Source organism: Takifugu rubripes, chromosome 3 (genome assembly GCF_901000725.2).
Source record: "Takifugu rubripes chromosome 3, fTakRub1.2, whole genome shotgun sequence".
NCBI lineage: Eukaryota > Metazoa > Chordata > Actinopteri > Tetraodontiformes > Tetraodontidae > Takifugu > Takifugu rubripes.
Window position 1 is genome coordinate 1,432,875 of NC_042287.1, and position 20,131 is coordinate 1,453,005.

The window sequence follows — 20,131 nt, forward strand, 5'->3', positions numbered from 1 at the left end:
AAAAGTGGGGAGAACACACTTCTTTTATAATCTGTGTGTTTGTTTTTCAGTGTGTGATAGTTGCGTCGTCGTCCTGTTGGAGGATCTTGATCGACTGGAGGGAAACTTCCACTCGGTGTCGGATCAACTGAGCAGCCTGAACGCCAGCGCCATGGCATGGACACAACTGTACGGGCTCAACAAATCCCTGGAGGATGCTGCTGTAAGCACACAAACACACACAGTATTCTGCTGCTGCCCAGACTGTTGCGTTCAATGACTGACGGTGATTCCAGCGGACCATCGAGAGCTACAACAGCACACTGGAAGACAGCAGAAATGGAGCTGACGCACTGGAAACTGAGATCAGGAATATGAAAACCGACATTAATGCGCTGCAGGAGAAGGTAATCACACACAGACACACACACACACACACACTCACACACACAGCTGTTTCACATAATTATTGCTGTAACATTGGTGAGTAAATGTGGGGTTCAAACCTCAGTCAATAAACCTATTCATCACTTAATTCTTCGAATGTACGTGTGTTTGCGTGTGCACTTGTGCGTGTGTGTGTGTGTGTGTGTGGGTGTGTTTGCACATGTTCTTAGGCGGCAGTGATGCTGAGCAGTGCCAGCATCCTGAACAGCAATACCACTAACACGCTGCAGAGGGCGCAAGACCTGCTGGACTTCATCCATAACATAACGGAACAAATCAATGGTAACAAATCAATTCATCAATAAAGACGATCAGGCGGCGGAAAGATTGTGATTGATGATGGACATTTAGATCAGAGCAGGACATTATTAACCAGACATGAGGTTTGCAGTAATGCCGACCTGTTAGTTATTGATTAGAAGTGATGGAGTCAGCGATGTGATCACGATCGTATTGATTGTTTTTCTACAGACGTCGCTCTGATGGCGAACCAGTCGAGGCTGAACGGGACGGAGGTGGACCCAGATGACGGCGAGCGTGAGCGGACGTTGGAGGAGGTGGAGGCCATGTTGATGGAGATGAGGAACAGAAGCTGCTCGACCCAGAGGAAGATGGCCGACAGGGAGAAGAAGGAGGCGGAGAAACGTAACGTGGATTCACATATCGATTAAAAAAAAAAAAAAACACGTTTTGATTTCGGATGTTCGGATGGTTGTTGGATGGTTTATGACCTTCTCCTCCTTCAGTGCTGGAGCGGGTCCACAAGCATCTAACAGGTCGGCAGCAGGAGAACGATGATGCAGCTGCTGCCATCAGAACCCGTCTGAACCGTTTGCACTCTGACATGATGGACCTCCGAGATGCCCTGAACGACGCCATCAACAACACGGCCCGAGCCGAGGAGGTCAATGACGCCAATGAGAAGAACTTGGAGGACCACCAGGTGAGCCTGGACATGAAGGACCTCCAACACCTCTACTTATCTGCTTCTGGGTCTCCATGTTCTCTGTGTCTCCTGTGTTTTCACTAGGTTCTCTGTAGTTGCTATGATGTTTTATTTTGAACCTGTTCACTTTGGTCTCATGTTCTCATCAGAGGAGGATCGAAGACCTGCTGTCCAGACAGGCGGAGGTGAACGAGCACATCCAGATGTCCGAAGACGATGTGGCTCAGGTCAACGATCTGCTGTCAGTGCTGCAGGAGTCCAAAGAGGTGAGAACAAAGCAACCGAGCTGCTCCGCGAACAAAACACGTCACAATTAACGACCCGACGTTCTCAGAGTGACGGAACCGTCTGTGTTGTCAGGAGTACGAGCATCTGGCGGCAAAGCTGGATGGTGCCAGGACGCAGCTGGCTAAGAAGGTTCAAGACTTTGGCTGGGTGGAGTCTAAGATTCCTCTGGTGGAGGATGCAGAGAAACACGCTGAGCTGCTGGACGTCTTGGCCAGGAACCTGAGCAGGTGAGCACAACACGAAGGACGCTAATGCTAACGAATGCTAAAGATGCTACCGAGTCTTTGCTTGTCTGAAGGTTGGTGGAGGAAACCAAGAAAGAGGGGATTGTGGATGTCTCGCAGGCCTACAGCAAGATTGTCAGCAGCATCAGGGAGGCTGGTGATGCCGCCAAGATGGCGGACAAGGCTGCGGAGCACGCCTTCCAGGTACGGGACACGTGAGCTCACAGACGCACAGAAGAACCAGCCTCAGGCTGTTGCTGAACCTCCAGTGTGTCTGTTTTAGAGCGTGAGGAACCAGAACCTCAGTAACCTCGCTGAATCTCTGCGGAACCACAGTCTGGAGCTCAAAGACGAAGTGGAAGTTTTACAGAGGACTCTGGATGCTGGTCAGTGTCGCGTAAATCCTCCTACATGTGATGATGTCATGCCATGAAGAGTTCCACACGTGTGTGTTTTTACACTGCAGAACTCAGACCTCAGCTGGACCAGGCTCGGACGCAACTGGACCGTGTGCGAGACAAACACACGGACATGAAGAAGCAGCTGGAAACAGTCCAGAACAACATGAACTTCACCACAAGTAAACACACACATCCTTGTACTTCTGTCTTTGTGAGGACTTTCACAGGAACGATGCATCACCCAGCCCCTAACCACCAGGGTTAACCCTCTAACCCCCACTCAACTCTGCCCCCGACTATCAGTCTAACCCAACCATCTGGTCTGAGGCTTTAGAAGAGTTCTTCTCAGTTTCCACCTTCAGGAGCATCTCAAGGAGCATCTCATGCTTTGTCAATCAGTTTTATCTTACTGAGGGAAAATTCTAAGAAAAGGGTTAGGGGCCAGTCAGGCGCCTTTTCAGCCTCTTCACACATGTCTCGGTTTGTGTTTGCCGAGCAGACATCAGTCAGGAGATCCTCCATGCCAAACGGGAGGCAGAGCTGGCCAACGCCACCGCCACGCAAGTCCACGACGCCCTGCGGCCCATTAAAGAGCAGCTGGACCAATGGCAGCAGAGCTTCGGCAACACCAACGCCAGCAATGATGACATCAGCAAGGCTCTGATGGAGGCCAACAAGACAGGTAGAGGACAAGAACATGTGGGACGTTGCTATTGAGTGAGGAGAGGAGGAGAGGAGGGAGAAGGGGAGAAAGGAGGGGAGGAGGAGAGGAAGGAGGAGGGGGGAGAGGAGGAGGTGAGGAGAGAGGAGAGGAGAGGAGAGGAGAGGAGAGGAGAGGAGAGGAGAGGAGAGGAGAGGAGAGGAGAAGAGACCATGACCCAGTGGGGTGACAGAGGTCAGGTGATCATGTTTCTGGACCCCGGCAGCCTTGGCCTATAACAGCATAACTAAGATGAGACCTAACGATTAGATGACCCCCTAAGTATGATAATTTGTCTGTCTATGATAGTAACTGGAACTACAGAATTAGTAACAATAAGCTTTTTCAAAGAGGTAGGTTTTAAGTTTGATCTTAAAAGTAGCGATGGAGTCAGCCTCCCGTACTTGGACAGGGAGCTGGTTCCATAGCAGGGGGGCCTGGTAGCTAAATGCTCGGCCCCCCATTCTACTCCTAGAAACTCTGGGAACCACAAGTAGACCAGCATTCTGAGAGCGGAGCGGTCTATTGGGCTGGTAAGGTATCACTAGCTCCTCCAGGTAGGATGGAGCTAGGCCTCTGAGGACCTTGTAGGTCAAAAGAAGGATTTTAAAAATTATTCTAAAATTTAACGGGCAGCCAATGAAGAGACGCCAGTACAGGAGTTATGTGATCTCTTTTGTCAATACCTGTCAGAACTCTGGCTGCAGCATTTTGGATCAACTGGAGGCTTCTTAAAGAGGAGTTTGGACACCCTGATAATAAAGAATTACAATCGTCCAGCTTGGAAGTAGTAGAGTGATCATGTGATCTAATCTATCCCTGAGAGGTTCAGGACCAAAACACACCAACTCTGAGGATAAGATTTTTTACGTGCATGCATATGTGGGAGAGTGCACATATCCACAGTCGATCGACAAACTAATGGATCAGTTCAGTGCAGCTTCTTAGAGCACCTTCTTTCTATCTCTGGTTCTCTGTGAATTTTATTGATATTCTAGAGTTAAGAACTCTAGAAGGTCTGATAGCAAACCCACTTCTCATCAGACAGGCCTCTTCACGGTCCACTCCATTCCTTGGAGTTTAACAGGGCGCCTATCGACACCTTTTCCAGCACATGAAGGTTTTGTAGAGAGCAAAAACCTAATGTAGCTGCACCTACAACCTCTGTGACGGTCCAGTTTGACCCTGCATCCTGACAATTTCAGGGCTCACCAAAACTCACCGAGGATTTGCACCCAAAGACCCTGATTTAGGTCCCACAGATGATCGTCTCAACTCTCTGGTCTCGTCTAACCTGATCTGATCTGATCTGTTTAGTCCACTCTCTGGGGGAGACCCTCCCTCTTCTCATGAAGAAATTGGAAAAACTGCAGAACCACAGTACACACACCCCAAACATCTCTGAGAACATCAACCACATCAGACAGCTCATCCAGCAAGCCCGCAACGCTGCCAGCAAGGTTGACCCTCCACACACACTCCAACACAATCGCATAGCAACGCAGCGCCTCACACGTCTTCTGACTCCTCCTCCTGGTTTGGCTCCTCCTCCACAGGTTAGTGTTCCGGTGAAATTTAACGGTGTATCCGGCATCCAAGTCCGGACTCCTCCGAACCTGGCCGACCTGGCCTCCTACACTTCTCTGAAGCTCTACATTACCTTGCCGGAGGCAGCACGAGCCAGGCGCCAGGATGACGGCAACAAACAGTTTGTCTTCTACCTTGGTAACAAGGATGTAAGCATTACCATAGCAACAAAGACATTTTTATTTCAAGTTCTTGTGTTGGTCGTTTGATGTCCTTGACTATAATAATAATTCACATCATTATTATTCTAGTCCAGTAAAGAGTTCCTGGGAATGACCCTGGAGGGGAGGAGGCTGCGCTGGTACTTCAACGTTGGTGGAGAAACCGCTGAGGTGTTGATGCCTGAAGACGTCAAATCCAACGGAAAGTTCAACAGCATCGTACTGGAGAGGTAGCTAGTCCGTCTTTACGTTTCTGCTTCCGGTCCAGCACTGACAGTGGAAAGGTGGTGATTCTATTTTGGAGGGGAGAGCAGAAGTTCTTGTCGTTGTTGTTGTGGTGGTGCACCTGCAGCCAGAGGAAGAGTTCCAAATAAACGCAGACAACCAAGCCGCCATGTTTGATGTCTTTGTCCATCAGTAGCATGTCCTCTGCTCCTCTTTGGTAGTGAAACAGGAAAGGCAGTTTCATGTCTGAATAAGTGGCTGCGCCAGTCACATTTCAATAGAAACAAGGATCAGCCTGAATTGTGTCAATGAGCTGTGTGTGTGTGTGTGCGTGTGTGTGTGTGTGTGTGTGCGCGTGGGGTTCCAGGATCCTTCAGTATGGTCAAATGTCCATGTCTTCTGAGGCCACTGAGGGGGAGGAAAGAGTAACTAAAGCCTCTGTGGAGGCGGGCGGAGATCAGGGGCTCCTCAACCTGCTGACTGATGACACCGTATTCTACGTCGGGGGATATCCGAAAACCTTCAGTGTAAGTTGAAAATGGCCTAATCGGTCCCGCGTCGACTGAGAGGCTGACGGTTGCTGTTTGACAGACGCCACTTCAGCAGCCCGTACTTGACAGTCCTCTCACGTTCACTACGTTTACTCGTTTACACTCCAATAATCCAATTATTGCCTCAACCCAACCATAGATGGACAGTGATATGCATGTAAATGCGTTAGTGCTCATGTGTTACCCCTTAATCAGAGGGGAACTAGGCAACACATGCGCTCATGTATGATCCCCGGAGCAAAAACACCCATGAACGCCAGTGTTAGCATACGGCGTTCTTGTTTACATCTTGAAATCAACATGACCAAGGGGGAGAGCGAGCGTCAAGTAAAGTGTACATTAGGTAGGAGGTGAACAAAGCTGGAGCGTAATCCAGCTTCCTGTTGTTAGAGAGCTCTGCTGCCTGACTCCAGTTGTTTAGGCTTTGCCAAATGTCAACCAGAAAGGAGGCCGTATTAACCTGCTGAAATGATGCACATCGCCACCTAGCGGCCACCTACGTCATGTTCCCCTCAGTTATCCAACTTTCTTTGTTGCATGTACACTGGGACAAGGAACAAATTCCACCAATGTCCCATTCTGAGCATAGCTGTATTACGCTGTAGACACGTCAATGACTGAGAGGGGGTGCTTGAAGACATGTCCGACAGGAAATGCTGTCCTTTGATGATGACCACTTCCTGTTAAAGTATGTCCATGTTTGTTCTCTTTCAGCCTCCAGCTCAGCTCACACTGCCAAACTTTAAGGGCTGTATTGAGTTGGAAACGCTGAATGAAGATGTTCTCAGCTTGTATAACTTTGAAAGAATTTTCTCCTTGAACACCACGGAGGAGAAACCTTGTGGAAGGTCAGTGTCACTTTGAGTCCTCCCTGCAAGAAGAATGTTTTCTTTTGAAAATGGAAATAACCTCGGGCCAACTGTCATTAAACCCAGGTCCAAACCTGCTCTGACTCAGGCCTGGGTCAACGACGCAGCCTATTTCGATGGTACCGGCTTCGCTCAAATCAGCTTCGGAGAGGAATCGGCTCGCATGCAGCGCTTTGAACAGGAAGTTAAACTGTTGTCTCACAATGGAATCCTGCTGCTTCTGCACAATGGGGTAAAGCATCGTGGAAATGTTCATCTCAGAGACATAAGATCTGAGCTTAGCTTTGACCTTTCGTTGTTTTCCTCCATCAGAATCAGTTTCTGTGTCTGGCGGTGCTTCAGGGCCGACTCAAGGTCTACTATGACTTTACTGGTACCCTGGTGGAACTGGAACCCAAAGATCATTCATCGGAATTCATGAGGATCAGTGATGCTGACCCAAAAACTGTAGGTTTCCCTTCAAGATGCTGTGCACTGATACTCGTGAACATCGTTCAAACAGCCCATGATGGTGATGATAAACAGGTTCAGACCACAGCAGCACTGAAAACCAGCAACCACAACCAACACAATCTGCCTTCAGCCGCCAGTGAACCTTTCACACGTGTGATACTGCAAAGTTGGTCTCTACGATTGCTTTTCATGCAGATCTGGAGCTCCAATGTACAGAAAGGCAGATTACCCTGGTCAGGACTCTCCATGGGTGTGTGTGTGTGTGTGTGAGAGAGAGAGAGACGACCCTCACACACATCTTCTGAGTGTTGTGTAACTGCTGTCATGTTGTAGGATCCAGCAGGTGTGGCTCATTGGAGTTATTGGGGACTCCTGGGCCCTGTATCCAGCTCTGACTGTGGATGGATGGATGGATGGATGGATGGATGGATGGATGGATGGATGGATGGATGGATGTATGTGTGTACAAACAGCCCATTTCCCTGGGGGGGGTGTCACTATTGACAGGTGTGGCTTTCCTCTAGACTTGGCCTGCATATTGAGTCCTGGTGTGTAAGGGGATTTCCCACAATCCCTTGTGCCATTTTCAGGTTAAGGTTAGCTCTTTCTGACCTGTGCTGTGCTGTTGCTGGACACACTGTTGCACCGGGACACAGGGGGCTCTCTCTCTCTATCCGTCTGTCTGTGGCGCTGAAGGAAAAGTCCAGCATGTTTCACCATTGTCCAACGTGAGATCCACTTATGCTTGATGTGCTTTAGGACAATCCTCCCGAAGGTCTTCATGCTCACCGAAGGTATGACAATAAGGAGGATTGTTGTTCGACCAGGTACCAGGCACAGGTTCCACAATGGAGGTTTAAAGGTGGACAGCTGCAAAGGCAGGTTGAAAAGGTCCAGAAAGACTTCTAGTTTGTTGGTCTGCACACGTCAGAGTGAGACCCAACAGACCCTGATCTGGTCCTTCAGCTTCCACGATGTTGATTCTCTTCATGGAAGAGCACCGTGGTGTCGCCGCAGGGCCAGAGACCACTGGTCTTCCAGCCGCTCAAGGTTAACATTCTCTCTGGTCCCAGGTGCATCAAAGCGAGTAAAGGTGTTCAGGGTGTTGGGGAGAGTAGAGTCATGGCTAAGCAGCTTGCCAGCTCCGTTCAAAATCCTGGTGCCTCCCCACATAGTTTGAGTTGTTGTTTATTTGTACCTGCATTTTGCCAACGGAATGCTCTTTTCCAGCTCTTTCCAGGCCCTTCTGTCAGCCAGCTTCTCACCAGACCTGTAGGCAGTATCGTGGGCTTTGCGTTGGGGCTTCTCTGTGCTGCCCAGCTGTGGGTTTTGGTTTTGACAGGATTAGCATGGAACCTGGGTAGAACCGATGACAGACATCCGTCCACTTCTGCCCCATTTGGCCACTTCCCCTTTGGTCCACTCAAAGCAGACCCGTAATGCTGGACATGTCTCATCGGTCCATACTTTTATGGACCATTGTGGTGGTTGGTCTTGTCCTCCAGATCACAGGGTTATAGGCTGGGATCAGCAGTCTCGAAACTAGTTCATTTGTTCTTTAAATGTAATGACGGACCGATCAGGGATGAATGATCAGGTGATGGAATGATTTCAATGCTTTCTAGATTGAGATCATCATCCTGAGATCTTCCACGAACCGTATTGTGGTGAGGAACAACCGCGTCGGCCTCTACACCCATCAGTTCACTGAAAACATCCCTTCCTTCAGTGGGAGCTATTATCTGGGAGGAGTACCACAACAAAAAATGCCTGCTCAGTAAGGAGCACACACACACACAGGCACACAAACACACACACAGTAACAGTAACAAGTGGACGTGTGTTTCTGTTTCAGGCTGAAGAAGCTCTTTCCAAAGCAGGGCTCTCTGAAGGGCTGTTTCAGGAACGTGAAGGCACAGAACTCTCACATTGACCTGAAGAGGATGACCAGCTCGGGTGTCAGCTTTGGTTGTAACAGTGACTTGCTGGTAGGAAAATGTTCAAACGCTCTTCGTGCTCTCTCCTGGTTCCTTTGCCCCCCCCTTCCATAAATTCTCATTTGTTTTGTTTTGGTGATTCTGTCTGTCCATCCATGTTTTTTCCTTCATGGGGTGGGTGAAGCCATCCTAGCTGCCTCCAGGTGAAAGGCTGGGTTACCCTGCATACCCCCAACCAGTCACACTCCCCACCTGAATTGAAACATGAATTTCAAACATTTAGCAATGGTGGATATATATTGGATGAGCTTGTTAAAGCCAGAACAATTTAAAATGTACGTTTTTCTGGCATAACATTAAAGAGTGTAGAAGAAGCAACTTAAAAACAAAGGTTTTTCTCAGCAGTAAACAATATTCTGCACTGAAATTGACATAATATTAATAACGACAACAATAATGATTAGTAGGGAACAGACAACAACAAACAATGAAAAAAAAGTTAAGCCATGTAAGAGTTGTAAAAGGAGAAACAGTGACGTCTGAACAGGTGGTTTTTAAGGTATGAATTAAAAGAAGCAGCGTCTTCCTGTAGGGGGTGCGGCCTTCGAGGGGGCGTGGAAAGGAGCAGCTCATTTGCATTTAAAGCTACAGACACCAAAACAGTCCGATTATGTCAGGCTCAAACTGGAGGTTTCAAGGATAATAGGCAATAAAGTGAGGAGATTTTTCTCCTGGAAGTGACATCAGCTGACATGAAGGGTTATATTGTGTTTTATCACAGTGTTTGTGCAGTGTTTGTCATCCTTTCACCTGGTTTCATCAGCAGAGAGAACATCTCAGTGAAGGACAACATACCAGCCTTCACTGAACGTTCCTCTTTGTTTGATGCTACAGGTGGCTCGAGAAGCTCATTTCTCTGGTCAAAGCTACCTGGATTTGTCCGTGAGCAACGTTCCTACCCTCAGAAACAACTTCTATGCAAGCTTCAGCTTCAGAACCGAGCAGAAGGATGGACTCATGTTCTACCACCACGATCAGGTTGGACTACTTTCCTGTTTGTTCTCAGTCCTGGCTGCCGTTAAAACAGGGCTTCATCAGAAGTGTGTTCCTGTCCGTGCAGGACGGAGTGTGTCAGGTGTTCCTCTATGATGGACACGTTGTGGTTCGAGCTGGTAACAGTGAGATTAAGACGCAGAAGACCTACAATGATGACAACAGCCACTATATCTCCATTTACAACAACTTGAATGGGTACGCGTGGAAATTTAAGCAGATAAAAGTGCTGATTAAAATGGAAATTTGAGACTGTTCCTCAACACCAGGTTGCGTCTGTACATGGATGACGTGCTGGAGAAATCAAAAGAGGGTATCAGACTGGACAGTAGGGGGCGCGGTGGAGCGGCATCCTTGGAAGGAAGCACATTCTTAGGAGGGATGCCCGACCATCTGGGCACCAACTTAACTGGTTGCATCAGCAACGTATTTATCAAGAGGTCTGACCTTCTCCTCTCCTCTCCTCTCCTCTCCTCTCCTCTCCTCTCCTCTCCTCTCGTCATTCTCTCCTCTTTTTTTCTCTCTTTACTCCTTTCCTCACTGTCTTCACTCCTCTCCCTTCTCTCTTCACTCATCTCCTTGCTCTCTTCTCTCGTCTCCATGCTCTCTTCACTCCTCTCCTCACTCTCTTCAGTCCTCTCCTTGCTCTCTTCACTTCTCTCCTCACTCTCTTCACTCCTCTCCTCGCTCCCTTTACTCCTCTTCTCACTCCCTTCACTCTCTTCACTCCTCTCTTCACTCTCTTCACTCCTCTCCTCACTCTCTTCACTCCTCTCCTCGCTCCCTTCACTCCTCTTCTCGTTCCCTTCACTCTCTTCACTCCTCTCCTCACTCTTTTCACTCCTCTCCTTACTCTCTTCACTCCTCTCCTCACTCTCTTCACTCCTCTCCTCGCTCCCTTCACCCCTCTCCTTGCTCCCTTTACTCTCATCACTCCTCTCCTCACTCTCTTCACTCCTCTCCCCACTCTCTTCACTCCTCTCCTCGCTCCCTTCACTCCTCTTCTCGTTCCCTTCACTCTCTTCACTCCTCTCCTCACTCTCTTCACTCCTCTCCTCACTCCCTTCACTCCTCTCCTCACTCCATTTTCTCCTCTCCTCACTCCCTTCACTCCTCTCCCCACTCTCCCCACTCTCTTCACTCCTCTCCTCACTCCCTTCCCTCCTCTCTTCACTTCCTTCCCTCCTCTCCTTGCTCACTTCTCTCCCTTAAAGACATTTGCGCGTCTCCGATGTTGTCATGTTGACGTATGGATGTGCTTCTGTGTTTATTTTGGGGCTTTGTTTTGTCAGGACAACCAACCCTCAGATGGTTCTGAACCTGCTGAAGGCAAAAGAAAATGTTAATGTTCCCCTGAACTGTCCTGCTGCCAAGAAACCTCAGCAAATCATCAGCGCTCAACCCAAACACAACAATAAACACAAGGTTTCTGCAGTGGAACGCACACCAAAATACACACGGCAACAAGCAAAAACACACTAACAGCTCACACACTCACACACACCAGTACAGAGACAACTGTCATGTCAACAGTCTCCCTCTAACTCGCCAGGGGAAGAACAGGAAGGCGTCGGCAGTCCGGAGTCGCAACACGCGTGGCTCGTGTCATGGCGAGCCGTCACATCAGGAGCTTCGGGCGACACACTTCAGCGGCTCCTCCAACAGTTTTGAACGCTACGAGGCCCCGCCCACTCCATTGTGAGTTTCCGTGAAAACAAGTTTAACACACATTTACTTGAAAGTGAAAAAGGTTGTCGTGAACGGATGTTACATGTTGACGTTGACTCATTAACTTATGTTTGTGTCACATTTTAGTTTTATAAAAATGTGAGTCATAGCAGGAAAAGTGGTCCTGGTGGAGCGACTGACAAGCTTGTTTAGCCAGTAGCTTGTTAGCCAGTAGCTTGTTAGCAAGGAGCGGGAAGTCACCTTTCAAGTTTTGCGCCTATTTTTCTGCAGGTCTCACATTTCCATGGAATTAAGGATCAACTCGTCTGATGGGCTGGTGCTGTACGCTACCACCAGGGGGCGCAGTGGTGCCATGATGTCACTGGGCCTTTCAGACGGCCACCTGTTGCTTCTACTGGATGGAGGGAGGAGGAAGGTCAGCCTGCGCAGCCGCAGGAAGTATAATGACGACCACTGGCACACGGTGAGGTCACACGCCGCGGTCCAGTGTGTCATGGCACAATAGTGGGGGTGCAACAATATTCCTGTTGTGAGGATTCGTGCACGTGGTCTGGCTTAGGTTTACAACAGTTCAAGTCAGTTGAATTCAGCTTTTTAGACCTCTCATTTATTATATATACTCACGCATGAGCGGAGCATTTGCTGAAGAGCAAAATCAACAAATTTGACAGCTGGTTTCATGTAATTGCTTCCACCTGAACAAGCAACAGTGGCAGAAACCTTGTAAAGGACCAGGTCCATCTGGGGCCTCCTCCTCCTGGTGGACAGATGGGTAAAGAAGAAACTGAGCAGGTCACTGGGGTCCGAGGTCACCCAGTCTCGGCCTATAGCAGCATAGATAAGACAATTAACCCCAAGAAATATGAAATTTGATCTGATGAAGACAAACTAGATCCAGATTAGTGACGTGATCAGCTGATCTATTCCTGACTAGTTCAGGACCAGAACCTGATGCTGGTTTGTTGCCTGGAGCACTGAGTCTCATTAACGTGGAAGTGTGTATGTGTGTGTGTGTGTGTGTGTGTGTGTGTGTGTGTGTGTCCAGGTATTTATAAAACGAGAAGGAGAGAAGATCAGTCTGATCGTGGACGGGATCAATGCTCAGTCCAAGAGGGTCCCAGCTGGAGATCCACCTGGACTGACCAGCAACCTCTATGTGGGTGGAGTTCCATTTGCATTGAAGGTAAAACAAACTAACCAGACAGCATCAACATGAAGGTCAAAGGTGAAACATGAACGGATCTGGTTTGACCTTCAGGTTCCAGGTTCTGGAGGGTTCATCGGCTGCATTAGAGACCTACTTCTAAACCAAGCACCTGCGGAGAGGGCTACCCACAGCCAGGGAACAGTACCTTGTTTCCAGGGTCCTTTGCTGCCAGGAGCCTACTTCCCAGGCCTCGGGGGTCACATGATCATCGGTGGTGACATCACTCTTTTTCTGTGGTTTTTCAGCTGTGTGCCTCGGCGGCTAATGCTCTGTTTGTCTGCAGATCAGTCTTTAGTTCTGGGTCGGGACCTGGAAATCCAGCTGGAGGTTCGGCCGGTTGCAGCTTCCGGGCTACTGTTGCATGCTGGGATGTCACCTGACCAACACCTGAGTTTAGTGCTGAGTCATGGAGAGGTAAGAAGAACCTGTTCAGGAACAGGAGGTACAAAAAGACTGAATCCAGTACCAAGCTATGTGTGTGTGTGTGCGTGTGTGTGCGCGCGCGTGTGTGTGTGTGTGTGTGTAAACAGGTGATTGTCTCAGTAAACAGCGGTACAGGTGATTTCTCAACATCCTTTACTCCTGATGAAGCTCTCTGCAATGGTCACTGGCACACGATCAGAGGTATGTTCTGGTTTGTTACCGTGGTGATGATGATGATGATATGATGATGATGATGGTATCCTGTCTTCTGTTAGTGATGAAGAAGAACAACATCCTTCAGCTGCAGGTGGACACTGTCAGTGAGCACAGGGTTGGGCCCAAACAGAGCCGCTCCTCTGGGGCCAAACAGAACGTCTATGTGGGAGGAGTTCCAAGTGAGTATCACCTGGTGGGGGGGCACTTCCGTCTCCATGGAGATGATGGTGCTCAGTTCCTACGGTGATTCCATCAGATTGGGAAGGATCTGGATTGCTGATAACTGCCTCCTGTACTGTTTTGATGGTTGAACCTCTGTCCACCAGATGGGATCCCCCCTGCCGGTCTACACGCCAGCCTGCCACCATTCCATGGCTGTGTTCGCCATGTGACCATCAACCACAGACCGGTCATGTTATCCAAGCCGTTGGGCGTGCATGGTGCCGTGGGAACGCAGGGCTGCCCCCACATGTAGACAATCATATTCTCAGCTACAGGTTCTTGGTGATGGGCATGTGGTCACTCCAGTTAATTTAAATATAGGCTCATATTTATTTTGTATCGTCAAACACGATTTCTTGTTTGGTTTGTTTCCCCGCTGAAGTCTGACATGTTGTCAGTGTCTCCAAAAATGTGACCAGTGGCAAAAGTCCTATCAAATTACAGTATCGTGATACAGAAGTTTGGATATTAATAAAGTTACCTTTTATTTGTGATGTATTTTATGTATAAAAATCGAAAAATGCTATAAAATCAATGAAACAAATATTTGTTTGGAGTCTAAAAGGCAATAACGCTCCTTTAGCTTGATTTTAGGAGGTTGGGACACCAGGACCTGGTCAGAAACTTCAAAATGAACCAAACATGAATGGATGTAAATTCTACATTTTTAAGGCACAGAAAAATAAGCTACTTCCTGTCACCCCATCCCCCCCCCTCGCATATTAACACACCTATAAATAAAGTTTATCACAAAAACACACCTGTCGTATTCTGAAGCATCACTGACTTTTTCCAAGACCTGGCCTTGGCCTTTACTCACAGAAAGAGTAAAGTCTTCTTCACCACAGTGACATTTCTTTACGCCTCCTCATTCATCTGCTCTTCTCCGCAAACATAAAAAAACATTTATCCAGACTTGACCAGAACTCTGGAGCAGGACAGGTTGGAACGTAACACCAGTTTATAGCAGGTAGGCATGGGTTGGATCGTTGGAACCAGGAGGTCCTTAAGATCTCTGACCTCTGAGGAGTCTCACTGAAGGAACTCTAAGCTAAAGAGGCGTCAACATACAGTAGATGGATGGCTGGGTTTTTAGGGTGTCACCTCTGGACCAAGTGGGCCCAGAAAGCCCTCAGCTGGGGATGCCACACTCGGTATTTATATATACACACATTACATGTTAGATTTAATAAAATAAAGAAGTTGAATGAGAGAAGCTCTTTGTCCACCATGCTCCAGATTCAGAACAAAATGTTAAAAAGTGGGACTCAAGGGGAACGGACTCTTCCAACCAAGCTAGCTCCCTAACTTATGAAGGAAGAACCGGTTAAAGTAAAGAACTGCGCGTTCATTTAGACAAAACATCTTCGATGTCAAACTAACAACAGGTTGAGAAAAGCTGCTAGCGGCTGTGATCCGGGGCAGAGCTGAGGCCGCAGCACACAAACGAGTTCTCCTTTTTTATTAAATACCAGCACAACACTGAGTGTGATGTTGCTTTTCCACAAAAGTTCTACAGGTGTGTTTTATTAGGTAACAGTAAGAAGCAAGAAGAGCTTTGATTTGTTTGTTGAATCATTTATTTGGCTCCACAGCTGGACGGAGACTGACTGCTGCTAATCAGTCATTAACACCTGTGCAGCAGAGTGATAATATCTGCCAAAGGTCCCAGTGCTGCTGTCTATGTCAGCATTCATGGAACGCCTCTTGTCCAATCAAATTACGTGGTTGTAACTGACGTATGTAGAACAGCCCATAACGCTGAAACAGAATTTTAATTTCAGCAGCCACCAGCTCTTGAATTTAATCTAATGTTTTGGAGGTTATGTGCCTGGGAGGAGCTCGGTCTGGGGGCTTGGTGGCCCCAGCACACCTGCAGCTGACTGGGATTATTCGGCGACCCTTTACGCAGCTGACACTGTTTCACCCCCATCAGATCATTTTGTCTTTGCCAGTGGTAACTTACGTATGTAGAAATCTATTTGAAGCTGCCAAAGCTAATTCAAATTTGCTTTGTTTCTCCTCCCGAGGTCACCATGTTCCCCCACAGACAAGTGCTTCACACGTCCCTTTACACCCGAGACACACCTGCACTTTTATAAATAGACATTTTACGACACTTTTCACCTCCTCTCTGCATTCTCAGGTCCCACCTTGCGCTCCGATTGAACCTTGACAGTCACTAGATCAGGGGTGGGCCAATCTAGTCCACAAGGGCGAGATTCAAGCCAGACCTTCTGTCCTACAGGTAGACAATGCTTTCACCTGGGGTTTCATTCACTTTGGTGCAGTTTCTGCCTGGTAGGACACAAAACCCGGCTTGATCCAACCCTCAAGGACTGGACTTGCCCACCTCTCCTCGAGGTTAATCCATTATGTTGATGTTCTTGCTGTCCAGAGTCTGATCTCTGAAGCGACTTGCTGTTTTTCCAGTCAAACAAATCAAATACGTGGCTCCACGATATTTAATGGAAGCACATCCATGAAGTACGTCATAATCGGGAAATCCCACTGATCAGGGATCATTTATGTAGAGCTTGTGTAGCGATATGAAGCACCTTTTTAAATCGGTCATACCGAGCATTTGGTCATCAGACAGCATGAGTAGCCTGAAGCCAAGACATTGTGACCCCCAACTTTTGACCAAAATCTCTCCTTCAACTCACACAAAGTGCCTTTTTTCACTTGAGAAACATCACAAAGATCAGGAAGCTGCTGACGCGGCATGATGCTGAAAAGTTAGTCCATGCATTTGTTACTTCCAGGCTGGACTATTGTAATTCTTTATTATCATTGTGTCCAAACTCCTCTTTAAGAAGCCTCCAGCTGATCCAAAATGCTGCAGCCAGAGTTCTGACAGGTATTGACAAAAGAGATCACATAACTCCTGTAATGGCGTCTCTTCATTGGCTGCCCGTTAAATTTAGAATAATTTTTTAAAACCCTTCTTTTGACCTACAAGGTCCTCAGAGGCCTAGCTCCATCCTACCTGGAGGAGCTAGTGACACCTTACCAGCCTAGATAGACCGCTCTGCTCTCAGAATGCTGGTCTACTTGTGGTTCCCAGAGTCTCTAGGAGTAGAATGGGGGCCGAGCATTTAGCTACCAGCCCCCCCTGCTATGGAACCAGCTCCCTTGTCCAGGTACGGGAGGCTGACTCCATCGCTACTTTTAAGATCAGACTTGAAACCTTCCTCTTTGAAAAGCTTATTGTTACTAATTCTGTAGTTCCAGTTACTATCATAGACAGACAAATTATCATACTTAGGGGGTCGTCTAATCGTTAGGGTCACATCTTAGCTGTGCTGCTATAGGCCAAGGCTGCCGGGGTCTGGAACATGATCACCGGACAGGCCTCTGTCACCCCACTGGGTCATGGTCTCCTCTCCTCTCCCTCCTCCTCTCCTCTCCTCTCCTCTCCTCTCCTCTCCTCTCCTCTCCTCTCCTCTCCTCTCCTCTCCTCTTCCTCTCCTCTCCTCTCCTCTCCTCTCCTCTCCTCTCCTCTCCTCTCCTCTCCTCTCCATTTGATTTGATTTGATGGAGCCAGGAGGGTCAGCGACAACAACTCATGACTCTGTGGCTGATAAGAGTTTTATTGATGGCACTTTAGCTGCTAATTGGAGCTCTCACTTCAGCCTCTTCACTCTGCCTCGGTGGCCAATCCCTTAATGGTAGGCAGCTGACGGATGTCACCCATGTCTCTGCCCTTGTGTCCCTGCTTACTTCTGGCAATGATAATGAATTTGTTTGGCTCCACATCATTGACCCCACTCATGGCCCAGTTGTACTAGATCTCCTAGGAATCACAACCTGCACATGGATTGGTTAACAAGATTCTAGGGTTGGAGCCTCTCTTGTCCTCTTACCTTTGCCAAGCCCATGCTCCAATCCTTCTTGTCAAGGATTCACCTGAACCGGTTTGCCATCCCACATGAAAATTTGGACCTTAGTCCCAGTTCAGGAGGTGGAGGTCAGTGTGCCACTGGGCCCCGAGGGGGCATGAACTGCCTTACAACAGGCCTCAGCCAGGATGAATTGCTAATCTTGACCAGTATCGCTCCAAGACTACCATATTGTGAGGGACAGCTCATCTGGCTTTACACTCGGGACATTCCCCTGAAGGTTGACTGTCGGAAGCTGGCTCCCCGATTCATCAGCGCTTACCCAATTGTGAAGATTATTTGTCCTGCTGCAGTTCCACTTAAGCTGCCCTCCACCCTCCCTCCACCATGTCCACCCCACTTTCCACGTCTCTAGGGATTAAACCTTAAATTTATTTTAGACATCAGATCCTGGATGGCAGAAAACTTCCTAGCATGGGACTAATGTTTTAATTATGGATGCTGGGGCTCAGAAAGAGAAACTTTATCCAAACTGCAAAAACTCTCCCTAAGAATTGCTTTCGCGATATGATCCCTCATGGACCAAGATATTTTCCAGACCTAGTCCCCGTTTGTGGACTAGTCTGAGAACCTGAAGGTCGCTCAGAATATTTAAATATAAGGCATGCTATTGCTATTTTCTTAGTCATTTACATTTAGCCCTTTATATTTTAGCTATTTGTTTTTATGCTATTTGCCTGAATTTCACAAGCATTTTATGTTTTTAATTCCATATCTCCAGCAGTTCTGTTTTTATTCAATGTAGCCTGGCTGTAGTTTGATTCACATTTATTTATTTTTCCCACATAAAAAAAAATCTTGAAGATTTTATCCATGGAAATTGTTGCCTTACTAAAGATAATGCAATATTTGCTCCTATTAAGACCCTGTGCAAGTACTGTAGTATTATGAGGGGGAAAAAAGACTTCCTGTTTATGTCTGTTGACACACAGATCACGAGTGCAAAGTGGGCGGGTTTCTTCGCATCGCCCCGCCCCAACGTCCAAAGATTGACAGTTCAGTCCTCTAGCCGTTAGCACAGAGGGTCCTGAACTTGACGCTGAATTGGATGCACAGATTATAAAAGAAGACGGTTCCCGCTTCACTACAGAGTCCGGAGTGTGCAAGTGTTCGTGTGATCAGGACGAGGTAAGAAATCCCCAGAGGCAGACGATGGAATAATAGCAGTCAACTCTGTTTGCCCTCGGATTAGTGAGCCACTAGCCGCTGGTTAGCTCAGGGTTAGGAGCAGGTTAGCCTGTATGCTAACTAACATGGTTGGTGTGTTTCTTTGATGCGGTGTCCAGAGATTATCCGCTTTATCCACACTTGCTCACGAACCGGGTCGCCCTACAGCGTCCTCAACGTCCGGGGGCACATGGAAACCGCGGGGGTCCCAAATGTCGAGTTGGTTAAATGAAGACAGATGATCCGATTCTGGGATAAATCCAGATTTACAATCTGAAAATAAAAGCAAGGTGGAGGGTTCGAGCGGGGGCTGTCACCCTGGATGTTGTCAATGTTGATGGACCGACGAAATTGACATTAGTTTCTCATTGAGGTCTTCATTGATTATAATGGGTAAAACACATTATAGTGAGGTGCGCGTGCGTGCGTTGTGACTGAGGGTTGCGAGAGAAAAGTGCAACATGACAACCTGGGAACGTTATTTGATCGTTTGTCAGATTTAAATACGGTAGGACAGTGTGTGGTGCGCGTGTGTGTGTGTGCGCGCGCGCGCATTTAGAAACCAGGAAGTGTTGCCTGACAGATTGTGGTCACATTTGCAATTACATTTGCAATTCCCACAATTAAATCTTAACTTTGGAATCGACACACACACACACACGCACACGCACACACACCATATGTCAGCCTGCAGTGAATGGACAGTTGCAGCCTCTGACTGACTAACTCTTATTGGCTTACTCACTCAGGTGGTAGGGCGGTGGGGGTTTCAGTTTAGCCACGAGCACACGTGCGCTAATATGTTGATAATCCCAGGATGGTGAATTGTCTGCATCGGTTAATCTCTGGTGGTGGGTGTTAATCTGAGTGGGTGGGCCATGAACTCTTAAATCTAGTGTTTTGCTGGTTTCCCTAGTAATCGTGTCAATTTTGTAGAGTATGGTGGTGTATCACACACACATACACACACACACGCACAGCACCACTCCTTCCCCCTCACAATCAGCAGGGACACGATGGCATCAGTGTTTACGGTCACTGAAGGTCGTAAGGCCGAGATCTAAAGGTGACTCAGCACGGCGCCGATGTGGCTGGAACTTTTATGGTTTTGAGCAGTTTTTCTTCTGGATTTGCGGTTGTTGTGTGTTGTTGTCCATGTCTGTCCCCTGTGGGCACAGAGGGTGACGTGACGTGATATCGTTCCACGACGTGTCGTGACGTTAAAGCCTCGTCGGTGGTTCACGACGTATGGGGCCACACTTCCTCTGCTGACCTGTGGGGGCAGCATCGCGCCTTTGCTGGGTGTCAGCAGGTCAGAATCTGAAGGGGAACCCTGTTTGAAGATGCCCCCCCCACGTACAAACCTTAAATGTGGCAACATTTCGGGTTTCCAGTGACGTTATTGATGGTGACGGTGAGCGAACCACGTACACAGCGGCTAACTGTAGCTACGAGCCGTCAGTTTCTGGACTCGCTGGGCGGTG

At 48.1% G+C, this 20,131-nt stretch overlaps 1 protein-coding gene across 2 annotated transcripts in view; it reads left to right on the plus strand.

Annotated features, from left to right (window-relative positions):
* Positions 1 to 14,336, plus strand: part of lama5 (laminin, alpha 5) — a 45,025-nt gene extending 30,689 nt beyond the window's left edge. For both annotated transcript variants that reach the window (XM_029834335.1, XM_029834336.1), the window contains exons 49-80: positions 51 to 202; positions 276 to 386; positions 597 to 708; positions 898 to 1,071; positions 1,173 to 1,369; positions 1,522 to 1,638; positions 1,733 to 1,887; positions 1,959 to 2,088; positions 2,168 to 2,270; positions 2,351 to 2,464; positions 2,785 to 2,967; positions 4,303 to 4,445; positions 4,542 to 4,721; positions 4,824 to 4,963; positions 5,326 to 5,485; positions 6,224 to 6,357; positions 6,445 to 6,610; positions 6,691 to 6,825; positions 8,457 to 8,608; positions 8,687 to 8,819; positions 9,663 to 9,806; positions 9,889 to 10,019; positions 10,091 to 10,261; positions 11,114 to 11,246; positions 11,374 to 11,519; positions 11,781 to 11,973; positions 12,556 to 12,693; positions 12,769 to 12,928; positions 13,001 to 13,131; positions 13,248 to 13,341; positions 13,416 to 13,535; positions 13,683 to 14,336. In XM_029834335.1, coding sequence (XP_029690195.1) covers positions 51 to 202; positions 276 to 386; positions 597 to 708; positions 898 to 1,071; positions 1,173 to 1,369; positions 1,522 to 1,638; positions 1,733 to 1,887; positions 1,959 to 2,088; positions 2,168 to 2,270; positions 2,351 to 2,464; positions 2,785 to 2,967; positions 4,303 to 4,445; positions 4,542 to 4,721; positions 4,824 to 4,963; positions 5,326 to 5,485; positions 6,224 to 6,357; positions 6,445 to 6,610; positions 6,691 to 6,825; positions 8,457 to 8,608; positions 8,687 to 8,819; positions 9,663 to 9,806; positions 9,889 to 10,019; positions 10,091 to 10,261; positions 11,114 to 11,246; positions 11,374 to 11,519; positions 11,781 to 11,973; positions 12,556 to 12,693; positions 12,769 to 12,928; positions 13,001 to 13,131; positions 13,248 to 13,341; positions 13,416 to 13,535; positions 13,683 to 13,831 — 4,601 coding nt within the window. In that variant the 3' untranslated portion in view covers positions 13,832 to 14,336. The remainder of the gene's footprint in view (positions 1 to 50; positions 203 to 275; positions 387 to 596; positions 709 to 897; positions 1,072 to 1,172; positions 1,370 to 1,521; positions 1,639 to 1,732; positions 1,888 to 1,958; positions 2,089 to 2,167; positions 2,271 to 2,350; positions 2,465 to 2,784; positions 2,968 to 4,302; positions 4,446 to 4,541; positions 4,722 to 4,823; positions 4,964 to 5,325; positions 5,486 to 6,223; positions 6,358 to 6,444; positions 6,611 to 6,690; positions 6,826 to 8,456; positions 8,609 to 8,686; positions 8,820 to 9,662; positions 9,807 to 9,888; positions 10,020 to 10,090; positions 10,262 to 11,113; positions 11,247 to 11,373; positions 11,520 to 11,780; positions 11,974 to 12,555; positions 12,694 to 12,768; positions 12,929 to 13,000; positions 13,132 to 13,247; positions 13,342 to 13,415; positions 13,536 to 13,682) is intronic.
* Positions 14,337 to 20,131: the final 5,795 nt, after the last annotated feature.